The sequence below is a fragment of the Panicum virgatum genome, chromosome 3K, assembly GCF_016808335.1.
Source record: "Panicum virgatum strain AP13 chromosome 3K, P.virgatum_v5, whole genome shotgun sequence".
NCBI lineage: Eukaryota > Viridiplantae > Streptophyta > Magnoliopsida > Poales > Poaceae > Panicum > Panicum virgatum.
Window position 1 is genome coordinate 38,668,377 of NC_053138.1, and position 21,324 is coordinate 38,689,700.

General features: G+C 43.6%; 1 protein-coding gene and 1 pseudogene across 1 annotated transcript; both read left to right on the forward strand.

The window, feature by feature from the left end:
• The first annotated feature begins 888 nt into the window (after positions 1-888).
• LOC120700905 lies at positions 889-5,723 on the forward strand (annotated as a pseudogene).
• A 284-nt stretch (positions 5,724-6,007) lies between these two features.
• LOC120699164 (E3 ubiquitin-protein ligase RNFT1-like) lies at positions 6,008-12,787 on the forward strand. Its single transcript, XM_039983049.1, has 8 exons — positions 6,008-6,732; positions 8,855-8,931; positions 9,357-9,525; positions 10,121-10,209; positions 10,801-10,965; positions 11,052-11,129; positions 11,486-11,589; positions 12,171-12,787. Exons 1-8 carry the CDS (start codon positions 6,165-6,167, stop codon positions 12,274-12,276), a joined length of 1,356 nt encoding a protein of 451 aa, XP_039838983.1. The 5' UTR covers positions 6,008-6,164; the 3' UTR covers positions 12,277-12,787.
• Positions 12,788-21,324: the final 8,537 nt, after the last annotated feature.

Here is a 21,324-nt window from a genome sequence, read left to right on the forward strand (position 1 = left end):
CTCGAGGGGGAGGGGAGGGGCCGTTGCACCCCATGCCCGCGCCGAGCAGGGAAGGGGCCGCCGCACCCCACGCCCGCACCGAGCAGGGGAGTGTCGCCGCACCCCACGCCCGCACGCGCCCTCTGCCGCAGCGCCGCGCCTAGGCCGCGAGCTCCATGGCCGCGCCGCAGCCCGTCGTCGTCGTGTCGCGCCCCGCTCCTCCTCTGCGGCCTCGCGGGATGGGGCGAGCGGCGGAGGAAGGAAGGGCCGCCGCCATGTCGCGGGTCGACCGGCGGGGAGGGGAGAGGGAGCAGACGCCGCCGCGGCACGCGTCTGCCGGCTGGGTGGGATCCGCCATGGCCACCGAGGGAGGGAGCAGGGAGGAGGGAGGGGGAGCTCTGCCACCGTCTCCCCTCACTGTGCTCCGCAACGTCGCCGCCCCTCTATCCGCCGCGGCGGCGGCGGGGCGGGGCGGGGCGGGGCGGCGGCGGCGACGCGGGACGGGACTGGCGGGACCGCGGCGGCCGTGCAGGGTGGAGGAGGGGGAGGGGGAAGTGAAATGCGGAGAACCAGCCGGAGTTAAGCAGAGAGAGAAAAAAAGGAAAAAGCAACGGAAGCTTCTCGGAAGATACTGGGCTCGCGACAATGTGTGAACGGGAGAAAATGAGGAAGAAGAAGATACGTGTGAATAGATGACTTGAAGGTGACGGAGAATGTGAAACGGAGAAATAATAGTAGCGTGCTGCAACTGCTGCAGGAGGAGGCGCGCGGAGGTCATCAATGCCACAGCACCGCTAGTTGTACTTGGAGGATCGATATCAAATGGCCATATGATTTCGAGACGACGTGGGTAACCTTCTCCTCCAAAACTCCGGCGCAATGTTATATAGAAATTACGCCGCCCGTCCCATGTTCCCCTCGCTCATTCCTCTTCCGCGTCCGCCCTTCCCATCTTGGATCCTCTCCAGTGCTCCCCCGAATCGAATCGATCGAAAGCGGGCGGAGGAACCTACGGCGGCGGCGGCACCCCCCCTCTACGAGATCGCGCGCCTCCCGGAGGACCTCCTCGCGGTGTCGATCGCCCCGCACCGCGGGACGCCTGCCGTGCCACCCCGGTCTCGCCGGCCTTCCGCCCCGCGGCCGACTCCGACACCATATGGGCCCGCTTCGTGCCGCGTGACCTCCGAGCGGCGGGGAGCTCTCCCCCGCGCCGCCGCCATCCAAGAAGGCGTTGTTCATGCGCCTCAACGACAGCCCCGTCCTCCTCACCGACGGCCTTGTGGTATGGGGACGGGGGATCTTCGCTTCTGTTTACGTCCAGTAGTCCGGTGCGGTCAAGGTTCTCAGTAGATGGATGGATCTGTTGTGGTGGCGTGCAGAGCACGTGGTTGGACAGGGAGACCGGCGCCAAGTGCTGCATGCTGTCGGCGAGGGCGGTGTGCATCATCTGGGGCGACATGACGGTGTACTGGTGCTGGATCCCTCTCACTGACTCCAGGTTCGCCAAATCAAATGTCCATCTATGGGAGTGTTTGGTAAAACGTCAAATCAAGATTTCACAAAAAGATAAACTTCTGCATTGAGTACTAAATGTAGTCTATATACAAAATCTTTTCAGGGACGGATGTAACTTTTCGAAACAAATCTAATGACGGTAATTAATTAATGATTTTCTACAGTGATGCTACAGTAACCATCTTCTAATCATGCGGTCAAATGCCTCATTAGATTCGTCTCGCGATTTACACGGGGTTGTGAATGTGATTTTGTAATTAGACTTTATTTAATACTCCAAATTAGTGGTCAAAGGTGAAATTTTTTTCATGAAATCCTAACCAAACGCTGCCATATATGTCTCGCTCTTTAACTTCGATGTGATTGTGAACTGAAGTACTACCACTTACGCGTTCCACTGGCAGTGCCACTAGGGGTGTATTTAGATCCGCGAAAAAACGGATAGAAAAGAGCACATCGGACACTGTAGCACACTGTAGCACTTTTCGTTTGTTTGTGGTAAATATTGTCCTACCATGACCTAACTAGGCTCAAAAGATTCGTCTCGCAACGTACATCAAAACTATGCAATTAGTTTTTTTATTTACCTACATTTAGTACTCCATACATGGGTCATTTGCTATATTTAATGTTTCGATGTGATTTCGATGTGATGGAAAGTTTGAAAAGTTTGGAGGAGTTTGGGGATCTAAACACACCCTAGATTGAAGTCTATTAGGGCTTGGTACTTGTGTAATGTTCAGTTGGTACAAGGCATTATTATTCTGAGAACAATTGCAGCGATCCAATGATGTTAAACAGTCCTAAGCTTGCATCAATTTAATTTAGAGATCAGAATCGTACCTCAGCCCATATTATTGCATTCCACGTGCACGTGACCAAATGTTATTATCTTATCCTTGCTCTTGAGAGCAAAGTTACAAGCCTTTTTAACTTTTATTCTATAATATGAATCAATGCAGCATAACTCGTCAAAGAAAATAGATGCAGCATACGAACTGCACTTTACATAACTGATTGCACTCTTTTCGTGTACCTTGCCATGATGATGATGATGATGATTTTAGAATTCTGTTCTGTTGCAAATTTAAAGCTGTTTTTGCGACAGGTTCTCAGAAGGTGCCGAGCTACGGGCTATTTGCTGGTTGGAAATATGTGTCAAGATACATTGCAAGATGCTCTCACAGAACTCAACTTATACTGCTTAAATGGTGTTCAAGATATCCAATGAATCCTATGCCACTATGTGCCTAAACATGGTTGTACCTTGAGTGGGGCTGGGGAAGGTAATGCTTACCCGCAGAAGATGATTCAGCTGAGCTTCGGGGAGCCTAGCCAGTGCTTTGCTATACAGGGTAGCAGTGTGTTCGTGGAGATGAAGCTTAAGATGGCCTTGAGCATGTCTCCAAGGTAAGACTTTTTGATAAACGCCTTCTATAGAACTCGCAGTGGTAACATGCTATGTGCTTGGTTATTGTTTACATTGTTATTAGTTTATCTGTTTCTTTTGTATTCCTTTTAAATCATTTATAAATATATGGTCCACTGGAAGTAGTAGGATGTTCCAGCCTTGTATTTTCTGTTTACTGAGCATCATTTAACTCCACAATATTAGTTTCATTTGGTTTCAGTATGAATTTAGCCTATGCACATAACTGACCACTACTGGTGCATGACATGCATGGCATTCGACAAAGTCCACAGCTCCAAAAGATTGTCGGGTGTTTGGATGGTATGATGAGACACCTGGTGGGACCCAATTGACTCATGCAGCCAAGATGGCTGCCCTAGCAGAGTTCACATATTACTTGGACAACGACATGCGAATTTTTGATGTAACGACACCAGCTGGCATGACGAATATCATCTGAACAACGGAATTTCAATACTGACATGCATCTACCACCTCCTGGAGTCCTGGTGCATGGTCACGAGCTGGTCTCACCAAGGATTTTCAAGCATCTTAGCGGGGGAAGGTTTTCAGTACGCTTTAGTTGCTCATTTCACCCATAATGGTTTAGCCCTAGGATGTTGTACAAACTGTAAATCTAGCAATTATGTTGGTGCAGGTGAAGTTGTCATAGTATATACAAGTGATATCCACATCTCTATCAGATATATACTACGATGTATGGATGAAAATAATTATAGTATTTTTTATGTAAGAATGACAAATAGGATGTTCCCGTAACACTAATGTCTTTTCAAGCCGCACGGGCACTAGAAGGTGGATTTTTATCCAGATGCACATAGATATGTGCATAAGAGGATGTTTTTTAGTCAGTTCTAACGACCATCCAAGAAAAATTCTTCATAGTCCAAGGGACACTGCTAGGCTTGTGAATGTGGGGGAGAATAATGCTAGAACTGTGTGAGGCTTCTCAGCAGTTTAACAATTTAAGAATTTTAGAGCTACTTTTTTGCACTCTGAACATCTTTTATTTTCAGCTAAAATCATGTTGCGTCAGCAACATCATGTATTATGTAAAATGAAGAGCAAGCTCAGCTAACTCACAAGGTAATATTTGTTAATCACTCCAATCAATATTTAATTATAAAAAATAGATGATGCATGCCTTGCAAGAATAGTTTAATCACTCAAGCAAATTTTAACTTCCAATTGTGGCTGAGAAAACAGAGTGCAAAATTTCTGCACTTCTGTTATCATCAGTATTTCCCTATAGCTAGCACATAGTTCCTTTTGAATGTTTGGAACTCCTGCTATTTATAATATGCCAACTATAATGGTGACATTCCCACACCTTAGGTGACATGCTATCTACATATTTGATGAAATGCTTCAATTACTTACCTGGTGCTCATTGTTGACTCTGGTGTCTCTATGCTACCATGAGTGATGAGTTTGTAATTTTGTTTAAGTACATGGCACATTTGAATCTTGGTGATGGGTAGAAATATATACAAAAGTGAATTGAATGGATGACAATGATTTTTTTTTCTTTTCCAAGTATTAGATTAGAATTTACACTTGTTTCTTCTCCACCTAACACTTGGTGAACTATAATTTTGCACATTCAGTGCATGAAAGCATGTAAAGTTCATCACACAATTGTCCTAAAAAAGCTTTCAGGAAGATATTGCAGAATGGTAAAAAGAACTGAAACTTCTTGCATTTGGATTGGAAAGGCATGCGTGGTTACTATCTTGTACATTATTTTGGATTGGTGATGCTTAGGTTATTTTTCTTCTAATGTTGATATGATATTATGGTGTTTAGGTCCACATCGATAGTGGCGGTTACAAAGGAACAGATGATATCGGCGTCCAAGGAACAGAAGGCCGCATTCAACACGCTGGGAAGTGACTTAGAAAGTACAGATTTCTGGTAGATTTATTGAAGTGAGGGGCTCAAGTTCTTTTGATCACTGGCATATGCAGTCCATGTCATCAGTCATGAGAGGGAAATATCTCGCTATTTGGTTGTATATATATTGTTTTAATTTTGTTTGGAAATCAAAACATGACATGGAAAAATAGTTCGCCTAAGAGGGTAATAGGTGCTGCTTGCTCCATGCTACCATATAATGCTCCCTAGATATTTTATTGAATTATTAGGGTTGTTTGTTTCCATTGCATAGGACTCTACAAATATTTGTGCTAGATATACTGACTTCTCAGGTCAGGCAATATATCTTCAAGGGTTTATGGATTATAATGGTAAGGTGGGAAGTGGTAGAGAAGTCCTGCCAAAGAATGAGCTGCTTGATCTGCTCATTTTTTAGTAACACTAGAAACAAATAAGGTCAAAGGATTGAAGATAGGAAGAGGAAGAAACTGACCATATTTTTTTCACTTAGCTAACTATAAAAGATGATACTGCTGGGCACCTGCTATGCTAAGTTGTAATGACCAAAATAATCACAGCGTGTGTTGTACGCAATAATTCAGATAAAGCAAATGTTGTTGTTGAAATTGTAACCTTGCTGTCAAAGAAGCTGCTCAGTTGAATATGTGATCTTCGCCTTCAGTAATTTTAAAGCAATGATAGGTGTGAGGAGATCTGCGGGATCTTGGAGCTATTCCTATAGGGAGGCTAATTTTCATTCCCAATTGACAGAGGAGGCAGTCATATGCATAAGTTAAATTTTTTTCTTTTGTTATTATTGTTCTTCCTGTTGAACCATTGAAAGTGTGTGGAAGGTAGGCTAATGCACTTTGATTGAATAAATGTAAGGTGTACGCGTGTAAACATACCTATTTTATCTTGATCTCTGACATGTCTATTATGGGATTAGTCCTATATATATTCTTTTTAAAATTTTAGTGAGTGTGAATCAATTTTGGATCCAACTTTGCTTTTGTTACATCAATTTTGAATCTCATATTATTTTTAAATATAATATAGTTATTTTAAACATGTAATATTTTAAATAATTATTCTTTAAATACGTACCTGACGCACGTGCATCTCCACTACTACTAGGCAAAAGTCCAATTTTCTCGCCAAAACCTGGCCTAACGGCCACCGTCGTCACGGCAACGGTGAACAAACAGACGCCGAACGAAAACCAAGAAGACAAAGCAGACCAACCCAAGCCAAGGCAAAGGGGATCTCCCGAAAATCTCCCATTCTAGAGGTGTCCGCGTCGTGCCCGCCTCCGCGTGCGCCGCCGGCAAATAGGGTTTCGCCGTCGCCGCTCTCACCGGTGATGGACTCGCCGGCGAGGGCAGATCGCAGGGGCAACGGACCGGGCGCTGGCGCCGCACCCTCCGGGCTTCGCCGCTACGGCCTCAACTTCTCCGCTTCCAGCCTCCTCCACGCCCCCCTCGCGGCGCTCCTCGAGTACTCCGGCGTCGTCCCTTCCAGCCCCACCCCGCAGGAGCCGCACCACCCGTCCGCGGCGCCCTCTTCGCCGTCGTCGGCGTCCGAAGTCGACGGTCTCCTCTCCTCCGCGGCCACCGGAGACGGGGAGGTCTCGATCCGGATCCAGGGCGGTCCGGGCGACTCGGAGGCCGCGGGCGGGGCGGCCGCGGGAACCTCGTCCGAGGACACGATCGAGGCGACAACCGGCTCGGAGGTTGACCAGGCGTCCGCCGCCGGGAGGGGAGCAGACGCTGTGGACGCGGAGGCTAACGGCGGTGGGGGCGCATCGGGGAACGGGGGCGGGGACCGCGCGTACCAGCGGTACGACGTGCACCACGTGGCGCGGTGGATCGAGCAGATATTGCCGTTCTCGCTGCTCCTGCTCGTCGTCTTCATTCGGCAGCATCTCCAAGGTTTGTTTCACATTTGTCTCGTTTCCTAAAGATGTTTCATGTAAGCCTACTGGAATACTGTACACTTTGTGTGACCTTAATGTTGTGACGATTACAGTTTGTTGTTACCAAGTGATAAGGCTGTTGTTAAACAATCCAGGAATTTAGGCCGTGTTTAGATGTTTTGCAAAAAAATTTTGCGATGGAATCTTGCTAATTTGAAGTACTAAATGAAGTCTATTTACAAAACTTTTTGCACAAATGGGTTGTAAATCGCGAGACGAATCTAATCATGCTAATTAATCCATGATTAATTAATAATTAAAGGATGGTACTGTAGCATCACTGTTGCAAATCATGGATTAAGTAGGCTCATTAGATTCGTCTCGCGATTTACAGCCCATCCATGCAAAAAGTTTTGTAAATAGACTTCATTTAGTACTCCATGCATGTGTCGAAACATTCGATGTGATGTTTTTTTTGCGTTTACGGAGTTTATGGGGTGGGAACTAAACAGGGCCTTATTTGTTGGTCCACAAGAACTTTGTTATTAGGCTGTGCTACCTTCTGTTGTGAATTCTGAAGTGGATGTAAGGATATGGTTTGGGGCTTACAACTGCTTAGTTCACGTGTGTTAATGTTTGAAGTTAGCCTGTCCTACTCTGTTTCTTTACCATGGTAGGGCATGTCTTCTATTTTGTATGACGTGGTTTCAATATTCTATTCTGTGGTTGTGGATTTTGTGTCTGTTATGTTCACAGCTTCAGATGTTGTTTGGGTTCCTAATGCCAGTTAGATTTTGTAGTTTGTTATGGTGGTCTTTGACCTCATTTAATAATGATTAATCCAATTTGGAAAAGCACTACAGCTTCATGTTGAAATGAGAACCGAGCTGAGGCTCGAGTGGCTAGCTAAGGCAGTGACCAAGCAGCAGGTGCAGGTTCAAATCCAGGTTCAAATCAAACTCGTGTCCCTTACTGGTGCTTGCTCCCATTAATAATTTCGTGGCTTCTCGTGTTTGGTGTCAAAATGGGACTACGACGTACCCGTCTTCTGTGAAGCCTAGGTTGGTTTCGTCTATCTCACTAGGAGCGATCTTCGTTGCTTTTGTAGTTGTAAGTCTGGATGTGTGCATGGGGTGTGAGTGTTTAGGGTCAGTGTGTGCGTTGCACATGATTTGATGCTACAACTGTACCCAGTAGACAGGTGTAAAAAAAAGCTTGGCATTGAAAGTTAACTGTGCTAGGCTTAATTGCACTTTCTGGAATCAGGCTCCTGTATAGTTAGCATTTGTTGATTCTCCTGCTCTATTTGGTGGAGCTCTGCTTGTCTGAAGTGTTGGCTTGAAGGAGCACATCCACATTTACCATATTAGGAATTAAGAATTCCTTGTATATGCTCATATCTTTATAGCTTTGCAATATAATTCAGATGTGTGCATCTTTCCAGGCATTGAATTTGCCTGTTAGGGGAGGCTGTTGCAACAAGCTAATGAGTTATGGGTCATCTTTCTTCTGTGAAAACTGTGGCAGGTGCTCTGCCATTTCATTATGGTAGGAAGCAATTCAAATGTCTACAGTGAATGCACTAATCTAACTCTAGTTAAAATAGAACAAATAGTAGCACCAAGCCAGCAGAAAATGGTTCATAACTGCCAACATCCAGACAGTTCAGATCCCCATCAGTGTGTGGGGAAGCCAGGATGGCTGCTCATGTTACATGGGAATGCCTAATGCACATGTCAGTATGGCAAAAATTATGGGCATAAAGTGTTATTACCTTTATGTGTTGCTTCATTTGAGTGTGAATTGAGCGTTATAGCATCATATCTTTCATGTTATTGGCCAACGTTTCTTTTACTTTCAATAGCCTAAAATGGACCATTTTATTTAGCTTTTCAATTATTTTAGTCTCTTATTTGGGGGAGTGTGCTGTTGTATAGTTTCTGTAACTATAGTGCACGGATATGAAACAGTAATTCTATTTTGGTTCTCCTTTACATCACTTATTTTGTTTTATTTGGGCAAGGATTGTTGTGGACGGTCTGAGTGCCTACTAATGGAAGGATTGGTTGTGTGTGGCTGGAAAGGCCGAAACAATTTCCTTTTCTAAAGAGACTAATGGGGGATTGGTTTGCGTGCAGGTTTCTTTGTCACAATTTGGATTGCTGCTGTAATGTTCAAGTCAAATGATATACTGAGGAAGCAAACTGCTTTGAAGGTTCACTGATGCATTACATTTAAAATTACTGGCCTAGTTTAGTTGAATTGTTTAAACGGGATGTGTTACTTACCTGGCCTTTTTCCTTTTTGTTACCTCATCATTTGAAATGGCAATGAAATCATATATCTGCATCGAAGATGTTTCAGGAATCATTTGTATAAAGATAAAATCAGAGTCAAATGCTAAATTTTTCATGACATCATCGTACCAGCTTTAAACCTTTGCTGTCCATTTTGGAATGTAGCACTGCAAATACATAATTCAATCTATATCAGTTGGTCCTAATTTATATATGATTACACCAATTCATTTCATGTTGCTCTGCCTAACTGCTGTGCTTTTGTTAAACTGATTTATTTGATAATGTAAAACCTTTCTATTGCCAGTGTCTTACTATTTCCAACTCTTGCTTTGTTTTACAGGGCGAGAGAAAGATATCTTTACTCATTGGGATTACAGTAATCTTCACGATTCATGTGTTTGGTGTCTATTGGTGGTACAGGAATGATGATATTCTCAGACCTTTGTTCATGCTTCCTCCAAAAGATATACCACCATTCTGGCATGCAATTTTTATCATCATGGTCAATGGTATATTTGAATTGGCTCATATAGTTTCTCAATTGTACTGCAGCTAAATATTCCTTAAGCTACATAGAGTTAGCTTTCTCGAGTTCACCGTAGATTAGATATTGATCTACTATATATTTGGTTCAATTAGTGCTTTTAATGCAAATGAACTTTTTTACTTCACTGCCTGAGTGCTTACATGCCCTAATGTAATTGAATTTTCGTTCTTCATTCATTAACCAGATTATTAGATTCTATAAGGTACAGCAGAAAGACTACTATTTGATCTCTTCTACTGAAGCCCTTTTTGTGCGTCATCAACTTTCTTTCTGTTTAACATTCACCTTCTGAGACATTGTAAAATCTTGCGATCCTTCGAAGTTTTATTCAAATCACAGCGCTTGATCATGAGCTAATATTATTTCCAACCCAGAGCCATACTAGAAAAGTGGGAATGCTTCAATGGCATAAAACAGATTGAGAAATTGTCTTTAATTCAGTCCGTTACACTAGAATATCTGCTGTTTTGTTAAAGAGATCCTTCATGTTTGCTGCACATCAGGTTACCATACTTGATAGCAATATTCGCATTGATGCATAACTGTGATACCTCCAGATACAATGGTTCGCCAAGCCGCAATGGCTGTCAAGTGCATGCTACTTATGTACTACAAGAACTGCAGAGGTCGTAACTACCGTAGGCAGGTGGCCATCTTTCTCAAATTCTTATGTTTTGTTATAGTGTCATTTTTTATATTCTCGTAGTCATGTTTATAGATCATTGATCTTTTGTGTTGGTTAATGTATAACTCAACTTCCACAAATGTGTTAAAATGGTCAGTGCTATTCGCATAATGACTCTTCATAACTAAGTGATTGTTATACTTTGTAAAGGCAATACCAACCAGTGAACAATGTGCAGAAATTAGTGTCCATTATTGAGTATCTATACATATCAATACCTTTATGGTCCATATGACTGTATCTGTAGCTCCTATAATGGACATATAGCTAGGTGTTTGGAGAGGATGGGTTGCCATGCCATGCTTTACCATCATAGGAGCATTGTTGTACAATATGTATAGGGTAGAACTATTCCACAACTGATTAGCTTCGCAGAATGATAATGGTCATTGCAGTTAATATCTTCAACATTAACTATTATTCCTTTATTTAAAAAAAACTATTATTCCAAGATCATATTGAACATTCTCTTGATTCTTTTGTACAGAAAACATTGTTTGGTCCTTCTGTCAATCGTTTCTGATGATTCTCCAATTCTTCCTGTTTTGTTAGGGCCAAATGCTAACCCTTGTGGAGTACATTCTGCTTCTTTATCGTGCCTTGTTGCCAACTCCTGTTTGGTACCGGTTCTTTCTGAATAAGGAATATGGGAGTCTCTTCTCATCTTTAACCACCGGGCTGTACCTGACTTTCAAGTTGACTTCAGTAGTTGAGAAGGTAATATAGTTTGTTCACTTGTTCCACCTGTATATGATTTTCTCAGTTGAAAGCATATTTCCTATTCTTGGCATTGTGGCTTCCAGGTCCAGTCATTCTTGGCGGCAGCGAAAGCACTGTCACGTAAAGATGTGCATTATGGGTCTTATGCCACTGCAGAACAGGTAAAAAAAAGATCTCCTTTCTAGGTCATGTCACTAGTCTATTCTTATTGAAATAGAGCCTTATGTTGTCGCCGTAATGTCTATGTTTGTTAATTATCCTCAGTATTTAGAAAAATGGGATGTGGCACTTGCACCACCAAGAACTCGCACAATGGTGCAAATGGAAATATCGCTTCTATCCTTGAGGAACCTTGCTAGATTATTGTTATTTATTCATAGAGGAAGGGCTCTGTATTGGTTCCCAAAATATTAGATATCCTTGATCTGGTTTGGAATCTTGAATATTTTGAGTTTGATCTGTTATTTAGGTTTTTTATAAATGTTAATGGGTCTGCTTATTTCTGGGCTTGATGCAGGTACTTGCTGCTGGTGATATGTGTGCTATCTGCCAGGAGAAGATGCATGTGCCTGTTCTCCTTCGCTGTAAACATATTTTCTGTGAAGACTGTGTTTCAGAATGGTAACCTTCCTTGCTTGCTGTATCATATGCAGTGTCTTCGTTCTTAGTCAGGCATCTAGTTGAATATATTTACTGAGTTCTTGTGTGTCCTTTAGAGTCTTGGAAAGGGTATTATTTAAAATATAATGGTAATAATCTAACTTTATGCAAGATTAGGCATCTGTCACAAAAGGAAAATAGTATGACTATTGACCACTGCATTAGAGTTTGGTATCTAGAATATCTTCCTTGCAAGTGGGTCATTGCTATGGTGATGCAACAGAGAATATACAACAATTTCACAACGCAGTTTTTGGTACACCTAAGCAGTTTTTGGTACACCCAAGCAAGATACCATAGCCATGCCCTTTTTAGTGGCTCACAAGGAAGGAAATACTTATATGTGCAAGGGAGCATAACATGCCTCCTTGCCTGCAAACAAGTATAGATGAAGCATGGGTGTTTAAGGGAAATAAACATGCCCTTAAATTTGTCTTAGTTCCAGTAGTGAATTTTCAATGCTTAGTTGTCATTAATTATATACCTGTAATTCTCCTTACTGGTTATCCACGAGTGATAGCATGTTATTATGCTGCTTCTAGGTTTGAGCGAGAACGGACTTGCCCCTTGTGTAGAGCACTGGTAAAACCTGCTGATATTCGGTCATTTGGTGATGGTTCTACAAGTCTATTCTTCCAGTTGTTTTAGACTCGAAATGGCAAATTTCTAACATAACAATGGAGAAGCAATTGCATATGGAATATTCAAATGGTCATTTTTCTTTACCCATGAGAGAATCTTCCTCAGTGTAGAGATTGATGTGAGAAGGTTCAGCGTGGTCAACATGGCAGCACGATGGTGATGTTTATATGTTAGAGCAATAGTTTAGAGCTGTTCAGATTCAAGATGAGGCAAAATACTTCCAGCAAACTGCTTCTCGAGCCTGTATGATTCTGCTGGACGGTCCTAATGTGGAGGCCTGTTGAGGCCGACTGCTGTCGGCTTGCTCGATGTAAAAGGCTGGTAAATTTGGCACGAGGATTTATCTGGGTGTAACTGAAGCCTGCAAGTTGTTGCAGGATTGACTTGTCGCTGGAAAGTGGTAAAAAAAAGTGTAACTTGTAAAGCATTGTTACATGGAAAATGTTGACGACTGTATACAAAAAAGTAGCACCCTTTGCAAAAATAGTAAATACTATCAGGTTCGATTTATCTGCAATTTTATGTATGTGCTGATCTAGCCTGCTGGTTAATATTGTCGGAGAATTTTCAGAACCCTTCTTGGGTTTGAAAGCCAGGTCTCTTTCTCACGAAATGCTAATTTTATAAATACTTCTACCTCAAATTGGAGTTGGACGCTCGAGGCATGCTAATAAATGTTTGGCTAAAATTTAATTCGAATATGGTTTGGAGTGGCAAATATTTTTAGATGGAAGATACTCCCTCCATTTGTGACATCCGACCTAGGGCTTACTAGAATTAATAGGATACTCATATCAACAAGTTATAATTTTTTTGAAAGCCGATGTCCAAAGAATATCGATGTTAAGTGTGTTTGGTCCGGAGTCATTTGGGGATGGGTGACTGACTGAGAAATTCTCCCGGGCGCGCACGAGTGAGGATAAAAGTGTGCAAAAAAGACTTGTGTTGGTCTGTGAGAGTAGTTTGTCCTGAAAAGCTGCTAGATGTAAGCGGGCCTGATCTTGGGGAGGCGGGACGTTACACCATTGTCTAGCGTGGCGCATTTGGGCCCGGCCTTGATGCACAGACAGGTCTTGTCGTGCTGCGCGGGATTCCGCAACAAGCCGATTAGTACTCGGCGTCTTCTCCCTCACCCCCACCCCCCCCTCACTCACTTCTCTAGCACGCCCGACCACGCAGTTGGGCACGGCGGCCCCAGATCTATCCCCCAAATTAGCCGATTTGGGGTGGGTAAAGTAGAGGGAATCGATCCCCTTCCTCGAAGATAATGCCCCAAAAAATCCTCTTTTTATCGGTGTATTTGCATGATTTGAGCATGTGTAGGTGAGCTAGGGTTAGAATAGAAATTTTGAAAAATGTTTGAGTAGGAGGTGTGTTGTTTACATGAGATGTCCGGTTTAGACGTTGCGGATTTGACGTGTAGAATTAATTGCATGTATATCTCCTATCCTACTACCTAAAAAGAACGAAGTGAAAGTGTCTCTGCCAAATGCGTGTTTCTGCCCCCTCGTGTGTCCAGGGTTAACCGAACCGACCGGTCCGGTCAAACCGCCGCCCTCCGGTATCGGTTTACCGGATCGGTTTGACCGGTAACCGGTGGAAACCGGTTGAATTCAAATCCAAATTCAAATAAATTCAAAAAATCCCGTGCAACCGGTTCCGACCGGTTTGACCGGTTTACCGGCCGGTTTGACCGGTTTGAATTCAAATTCAAATTCAATAGCTCCCGTGCAACCAGTTTACCGGCCGGTTTTACCGGTTTACCGGCCGGTTTGACCGGTTTGACCGGTGGGCTTTAATGGGCCGGCCCATTTTTTTCTTTTTTCTTTTTTGATTTAACTTTAAATCCCCGCAAACTATACTAAATGAACGAATTTTTGAGAAAATTTGATACTATTAGATTCATTGCACCTTGAAGTATTTTTAGGAATTTTTTGGGAATTTTTCATTTTTTGAATTTAAATTTAAATTTTGAATTTTGGCCGGTTAGGTACCGGACCAAACCGGAACCGGGCCGGACCGGTTTGACCGGTAACCGGTCAAACCGGACCGGTTCCCACCGGTTTGGTGAACCTTGCGTGTGTCCGCCCCCCTTCCTCCGCGCCCACTCGGTCGCCCTTTCCCCTTGACCACCCAATCCCCACCTCCTCCCCGACGGTTTCACGCCGAGCTCGAGCGCCGAGCGCCCACTCCTCCCCCAATGGTTCCACGCCGAGCTCGAGTGCCGAGCGCTCCGGCCTCCTCCGCGCCTCGCTCCAGCTCCGACCTCCTTCGCGTCTCTCTAGCTCCGAGCTCCTCCGGCCTCCCCTCGCGAGCAGTGCCTCTCCACCACGAGGGAGCCCGAGGTCGAGCTCTGCCCCGCCTCCGGCCTCCCCCGTGTGTCGTGCCTCTCCAGATCCAGCCTCCCCCTCGTGCGCCACAAACTGCTCCGCCCTAATCAGCCCCCGCCCCGATCTGCTCCGTCAAGGAAGGCGACGTCTTCGTGGTGCCGGCCGGGAGACCGGGATGGTCACCTACCTGGCCAACACCGACGGCCGGAGGAAGCGCTGACCTTCGTGCTCCAGTGGTGCGGTGGCAACGTCGACTCCGAACCCGACCTAGCATGGCCGAGCCCGCCTGCCCGCCCCTCCCTCCCATCGTCCGACTGCAGCGACCGCTCCACGCGGCGCCACGCCATCTCTGCAGCGTCGACCCCCAGCGCCGCCGCAGTGCCACCGTCGTGCCGGCCACCTCCATCCAGACACCCCGCCGTCACTCCCTTGGTGACCAGGGCCTCGTCGATGCACGGGGGTTCCAGGCATGCTACTCCATTCAAGAGGGCTCACGCCCATTAGCTATTCAACATATGGCTTCAATTGCGTTCATGAGCTCCTGGTTAGATGCAGTTGACAGTTCCTTGCTACGAAATGCACCTGCCAAGTACACTGCGCACCAGATGTTTGATGGAATGCCTCACTTCCATTGTTCGAGGGAGGACCAGTCCTGGCATGTTAGTCTATTTCCTTGTCTAATCTCCTTCCTTGAATATTGGGATCTCTATTCTTTTGATTGTAACCGTATATGACAAACTAATGCTAAAGCTACCACATGTCTCAACTAGATTTTTTTATTTGCAGGTCATTCTGTGGCAGAACCGCCCGAATTAATCTGGTTTAAGTGCGCTAACCATCACCTTAAAGATCATATGAGTTAACACGTACTTCAAACGGAGTAATCCGGCAGCTCAGTCGGGTAAAATCCTGATGAAACCACCTACGCTTCGATCAAACCCAAAGCTTACATAAAACTCACACGAAGGCGAGTCCAGAAATTACAACATTTCATCATTTCTTACATCACAGAGTACATCATAAATTTATTACAAACTGAGTTTAAATTCAGAAAATGCTTTTGAATCATAAAAGATATCATCAGAGTTCATTATTGCAGCGGAAAATAAAAATGATAGACTAGCGTCGAAGCAATATGTCACGATGAAGCCCGTACATGACATCAACCATAACCCCGAAGATAACACCTGGAAACAAAGCCACAAGTAAGGCTGAGTATACTAATACTCAGCAAGACTTACCCGCCAACGGATATAACTTAATCCACTTAACTAGACATGCAAGGCTTTTTAGATGGAGGGGTTTGTTTTGCCGAAAAAGCAACTAATAGTAAGTCCTTAATTTCCGATTTTAGCTTTCATAATTCTAGTTCAATTAACCATTCTAAGTAAGCATCTATTGCTAATCAAGCATGTTGGAAAAAGCATTCAAAGTAAATCTATATTATCATCATCATCTTCCACTCGTTACTCTATGTAGCAGAAGTGTTAAGCAGTCTCATTGACTGTGAGCGGCGGCCGATTCGAATCGAGTTTTTAACCTTGCAAGGCAAACATAACACACACATGGAGAGCGAAGTCACCCGCGCAATATTTTCCCTTTCTTTCTGGCTCGTGGATTAAGGTCACCCACCTCGACTATAGAGTGCGGCTACTCTGCACCCGCATGTTGGCCGCATGAGAACTTCGTTCAAAGAGGGTGAAAGTAAAGTCCACTCCCCGGTCCAATCAGGTACTCTGCTTACCGATTACCATATTTCTCGGCATGTGGTTAGTACGTTCAAACGCTTAACAACTTGTACCACACACTGCGGCCTTAGTACATTTTCACTAAACCGACGGGGTTTCAACCATAAATACCATCCCATGACCCCGCCCGTAAACCTTATGATTGCAGTATGTGGTAAACCAATCAAAACCTATAATCTCGCGAGAGGCAGGAAACCACTCGATTTTTACCGGTCCTAATTAGCAGAGCATCTAGTCGAGCTTAACCTCTAGTATTCACAATATGGGTACCTAGGATCATGCATCTATGGTTTCAATCAACTACTAAAAACTTAAATGTACAGATAAATAAATTACAACATAGATTGCATATAATTGAAAATAATAGGAATTAGATGCACCGGGGCTTGCCTTCCTAGGCAAAAATTAGCCTTGGGCTCTTCCGAACATTAGTCCAGATCTTCAGCAATTTAGTTAGATTAGCTTGAGCTTCATGTAGTTCGTTCTCGGACTCCGGCACCAACTTGTTCGTTCCGTCGACGAGAGTCTTAGCGGTCTATATGAATGCAAAGTGTTCATGTTATAACATGGTACAAAAACAAAATTATATTTCTTTCATTCACAATAAAGTTGTAGCACAAGTTTTATTATGAAGTTTCCTAATTACATTTTCTTGGGCAATCGTTTATCGAGTAGTAATTAACTTGACTTAAACTCATTATGCAAACGTGGGTTGTTCATGTTTCTTCATTTTATCAATATGCAGAAATTTCATTTTTCCTAACTAATTACTAGAAGAACAATGTGATACATATAACTAGAGTTATACATGGTTTCTGATGTTGAAAGTTTTTCACAAGGTACACCCCTGAGTTATATGCTTACTGTATAAATTTCAGTTCATTTGATCTAACAGATTAAACATGAAAAATGAATTAAACAGCTACTGCTAGGATCAAGATTCATTTTTATAGATCAAAGTAAGTTATGGTTCTCAAATTTTACGGAGTGTTCCTAAGATCATAAACAATCTACTGTAAATTTTCCATATTTTTCCTATGCAAGTTACAGAAGCAACAATTTATCTAAACTAAATCTACATTTATCAAGATCACATTATACAGAGAGTTCCAGAGAGTTTATGTGTTTCAAAATTTTACCAGAGCCTACTCTGATCATGAAAAAGTTTCAGTAAAAATATCAGAATTTTTCTCCTAAGAAATATTTAGTATTGCATTTTCTTAACTTAGCATAAGCATAACTATTTGAGCTAGTTATTGTTAAGTAAAACATCCCAAACTTTTTGTGTATTAACTAAAGAACTAGTATATGATTATGTGCAACTTTCATCTACAAAATTCAGTATTATGACCAGTGCAAAATAAACAATCTAGATCTAGGATCTTAGTGAGTTATTCATAACTTATGTTCTACAAAGAAAATGATTCTCAAATTTTGTTAGCATGTTCAACTACACAAGATTTGCCTCTGGTGCAACGTGCAAGTTTCATAATTTTCCAAGCACTCAAATTATATATCTTGAATTAGTGCTATTATTCATGGATAAAATAAAAACCAAAGCTAAAGAGCTGTGATGGCTTCCAAATTTTTACCATACTGTTATTTTAATATCTAAAACATACAGAAAAAGTTTCATCTAAAAATATCCATTAGAACAGCAAGAACAAAATGTAGCATTTATTTATTTTTTTTGACTGAAATTGTGGGGGAGTTCCCCACAGCAATTGCATTAAATAAAAGCTGTACAAGTTTGCGGGATACTTACAGGGGGAGCAGGGGTTGGGGGGGGGGGGGGAGGAGAATAAAGTTACGAAACAGAGATTACATGATTGAATCTATCCATTGTGCAATTGTGGGCCTATCTATTTCTCTAACTCTCAAGAGTTGGAGATGAGCTTGGTGCTTGAAGTTATGAAGCCATTGTTGTAATGTCGGGCTGGCACTGTCAAATTTTTTTGCATTTCGTAGATTCCAAAGCTCCCAAGAAGCTATGAAGAATATTTCCAAGAAGAAAGGCAGTGCATGTGATTGCCTAGCAGTTAGCAACCTGTCACATATTCCAAGTGTATTTGACCAATTGATTCCGAGTTTATTCCAGCAAGCAGTGGCAAAGGAACATGAGAAGAAAAGGTGGTCAGCATCTTCCTGGGTTGCAGAGGTGCACATGACACAAAAAGCATTGGGTTGCACATTAAAATGTCTTCTGACGAGCATGCTCTTTGTGTCAAGTCTATCCACCAGCATGAGCCAAGCAAAGAACTTGATTCTTGGAGTACATTTGGATTTCCACAGAAGCCTATAGATTGGTGAAGCTTGTAAATTCTGATAGACAGAGTGGTAATATCGACAGGTTGTATAAACCTGATTACCCCAAATTAATGTCCAAGTATCCATGGAATCTGCATTATAGGGGAAGGACGCTAGGTCATATTGTAGATAGATCAGCTCCTCCATGGCTGGAATAGATAAAGGCAGGTGAAATAGTGAATCCAGATCTTCAGCCCCCATGATCTCTTTGACAGAAATGTTTCTGTTCTTAGTGAAAGAAAAGATGGTAGAATACTTTGAAGCAAGTATGTCATCAGTCCATAAGTCTTCCCAAAAGGTAATAGTGGAACCATCTCCAATTGTACATTTAGCTATGCCTCTGTATAGAGTATTTAGCCTGAGTACATCTTTCCACCAGAAAGATCCAACTTCACTGGAAGCATGGGGGACTTTCCGCAAATAGTACTTGGTCCAAATCATGTTCGCCCAGGGTATATCTTTCTTGGCATAGAACTTGTGAAGGTGTTTCATAAGGAGAGCATCATTTTGCAACCTGAGATTTATGACACCCAGACCTCTGGATTTCGGTTTTTGGACCATATGCCAAGCAGCTAAATTCCCTCCTTTTTTAGTTGCATCATTGCCTCTCCAAAGGCATTGCCTTCGTATTCTGTCAATGTTCTCAATAACTCCTGCTGGCAGCTTGATCGAGCACGTGGCATATGTAGTGATGGGTGAAATGGCTGAGTTGATCATTTGCAAACGTCCTGAGTAGGAGAGATAGTTGGAGCAGGAGACAAGTTTTCTTTCAATTCTATCCATCAAGGGGGTGAGGTCTTCCATCTTTGGTTTTGTGGTTCCCATGGGCAGTCCCAAGTAGGTGAAGGGAATTGTAGCCACTTGACAGCCAAAAGCAGAGGCCAGTTCATCCATTTTGCTGCTCAAGACATTAATAGGAATCATAGATGATTTGTGATAATTGACTTTTAAACCAGTAGACTCAGTGAATTGTGCAAGTAGCTGCTTGAGGTGCACAACCTGGTTGATGTCTGCTTGCATGATTAAAATTGTGTCATCAGCATATTGTACCACTGGGAAATCATTGTTGTAATATGGGATTGGGGCATGCAAGAGGCCATTCTGCAAAGCATCATTCACAATATATTGCAGCAATTCAGCAGCCAACACAAACAGTAAAGGGGATAGGGGGGTCTCCCTGTCGAACTCCTCTCTTACATTTAAACTTATGTGGTGGGATGGATGGAGCTTGATTGGAACTGGGAATATGGCGTAGGTGGTAATTGTGACTGGTAGGAGGTCGAGGTCCCGGACCTCGGCGTTTTGGCGCCGTCGAGACGTCGCCGATAACAGATGGGATCGGGGAAAACAGGAAGAGAGGAGGTTGGGGAAACTAGATAATTGTCATTGCTTCATCCTTCCGCATAATACAAGTCCCTCTAAAATAAGTCTATCTGTAACAAAGGAAAGATAACTAGCCAAACATAGAAACTAATCTCCTGATTTTACTCTTGCCGAACCCCAACATATCTTCCTGGACGTCCCTTAACCGCCACGTCCCTCTGGTTCCGGTGCTTGCTTGTTTCGATTGCGTCGTTGATATGTCTTGCCGGTCATAACATCTCTCCCCTCTGGAGCAACAGCTCGTCCTCGAGCTGGAAATCTGGATACAAATGCTTGAAATCTTCCAGGGCCACCCATGCTGCGTTGGCAGCTGCTTGGTCAGCCCATTGAACTATAGCAGCTCATAGCGTCCACGAGCCAAGCGACCTCTCAACACCTTGGCCGGACGAGGACAAGCACGCCCATTCAGAATTGGTGGAAGCACTGGTGGAGCATCTGGCGGTGTACCATGGAAGGGCTTGAGGAGACCAACATGGAAGACATCATGAAGCCGTGCTCTCGGAGGTAACTCCAAGCGATAAGCCACATCCCCAATTTTCTCAAGGATCTTGTAGGGGCCAAAATATTTAGGTCCGAGTTTACCTCTGTGTTGCACTGAGAGGGACGCCATGGGCATGTGTAGGAGCCAGAGCCACACCCATTGTCCCACTGCAAAGGAAAGCTCCCGATGTTTCTTATCATATTGATGCTTGGAGTATTGTTGGGCCTGTTCCAAGCGATCACGAACCTCTGCAAGGAATTCATCCCTTTCCAGCATCTGCTGCTCTACTGCTGGCAGCCGCGCTTCACTGGTTCATAAGCTCGGAGGACTGGTGGATCCCGGCCATACACCACCTTGAACGGCGAGGTATGCAAAGAAGCCTGGTAGGATGAGTTATAGCAAAATTCCGAGGATGACCACCAGTGAGGCAACGAAGATACATAGCAATGATTTTATTAGTGGCCTCTGATTGTCCATCCGCTTGGGGGTGGAATGCTGATGTAAACTGCAATTTGACACCGAATAGGCTGAATAACTCCTTCCAAAATGCACTGGTGAATACCGGATCACGGTCACTCACGATAGAGGATGGAAGGCCATGTAGACGGACAATTTCTTGAAAGAAAACCCGTGCCACCGAAGCTGTAGTATAAGGGTGACTTAAGGGAATAAAATGGGCGAACTTGGAGAAACAGTCCACCACTGTGAGAATAACCGTCTTGCCGTTGACACGTGGGAGAGCTTCAATGAAATCCATTGCAATGTCTGCCCATACGGCAGATGGAATTTCTAGCGGCTGTAGCAG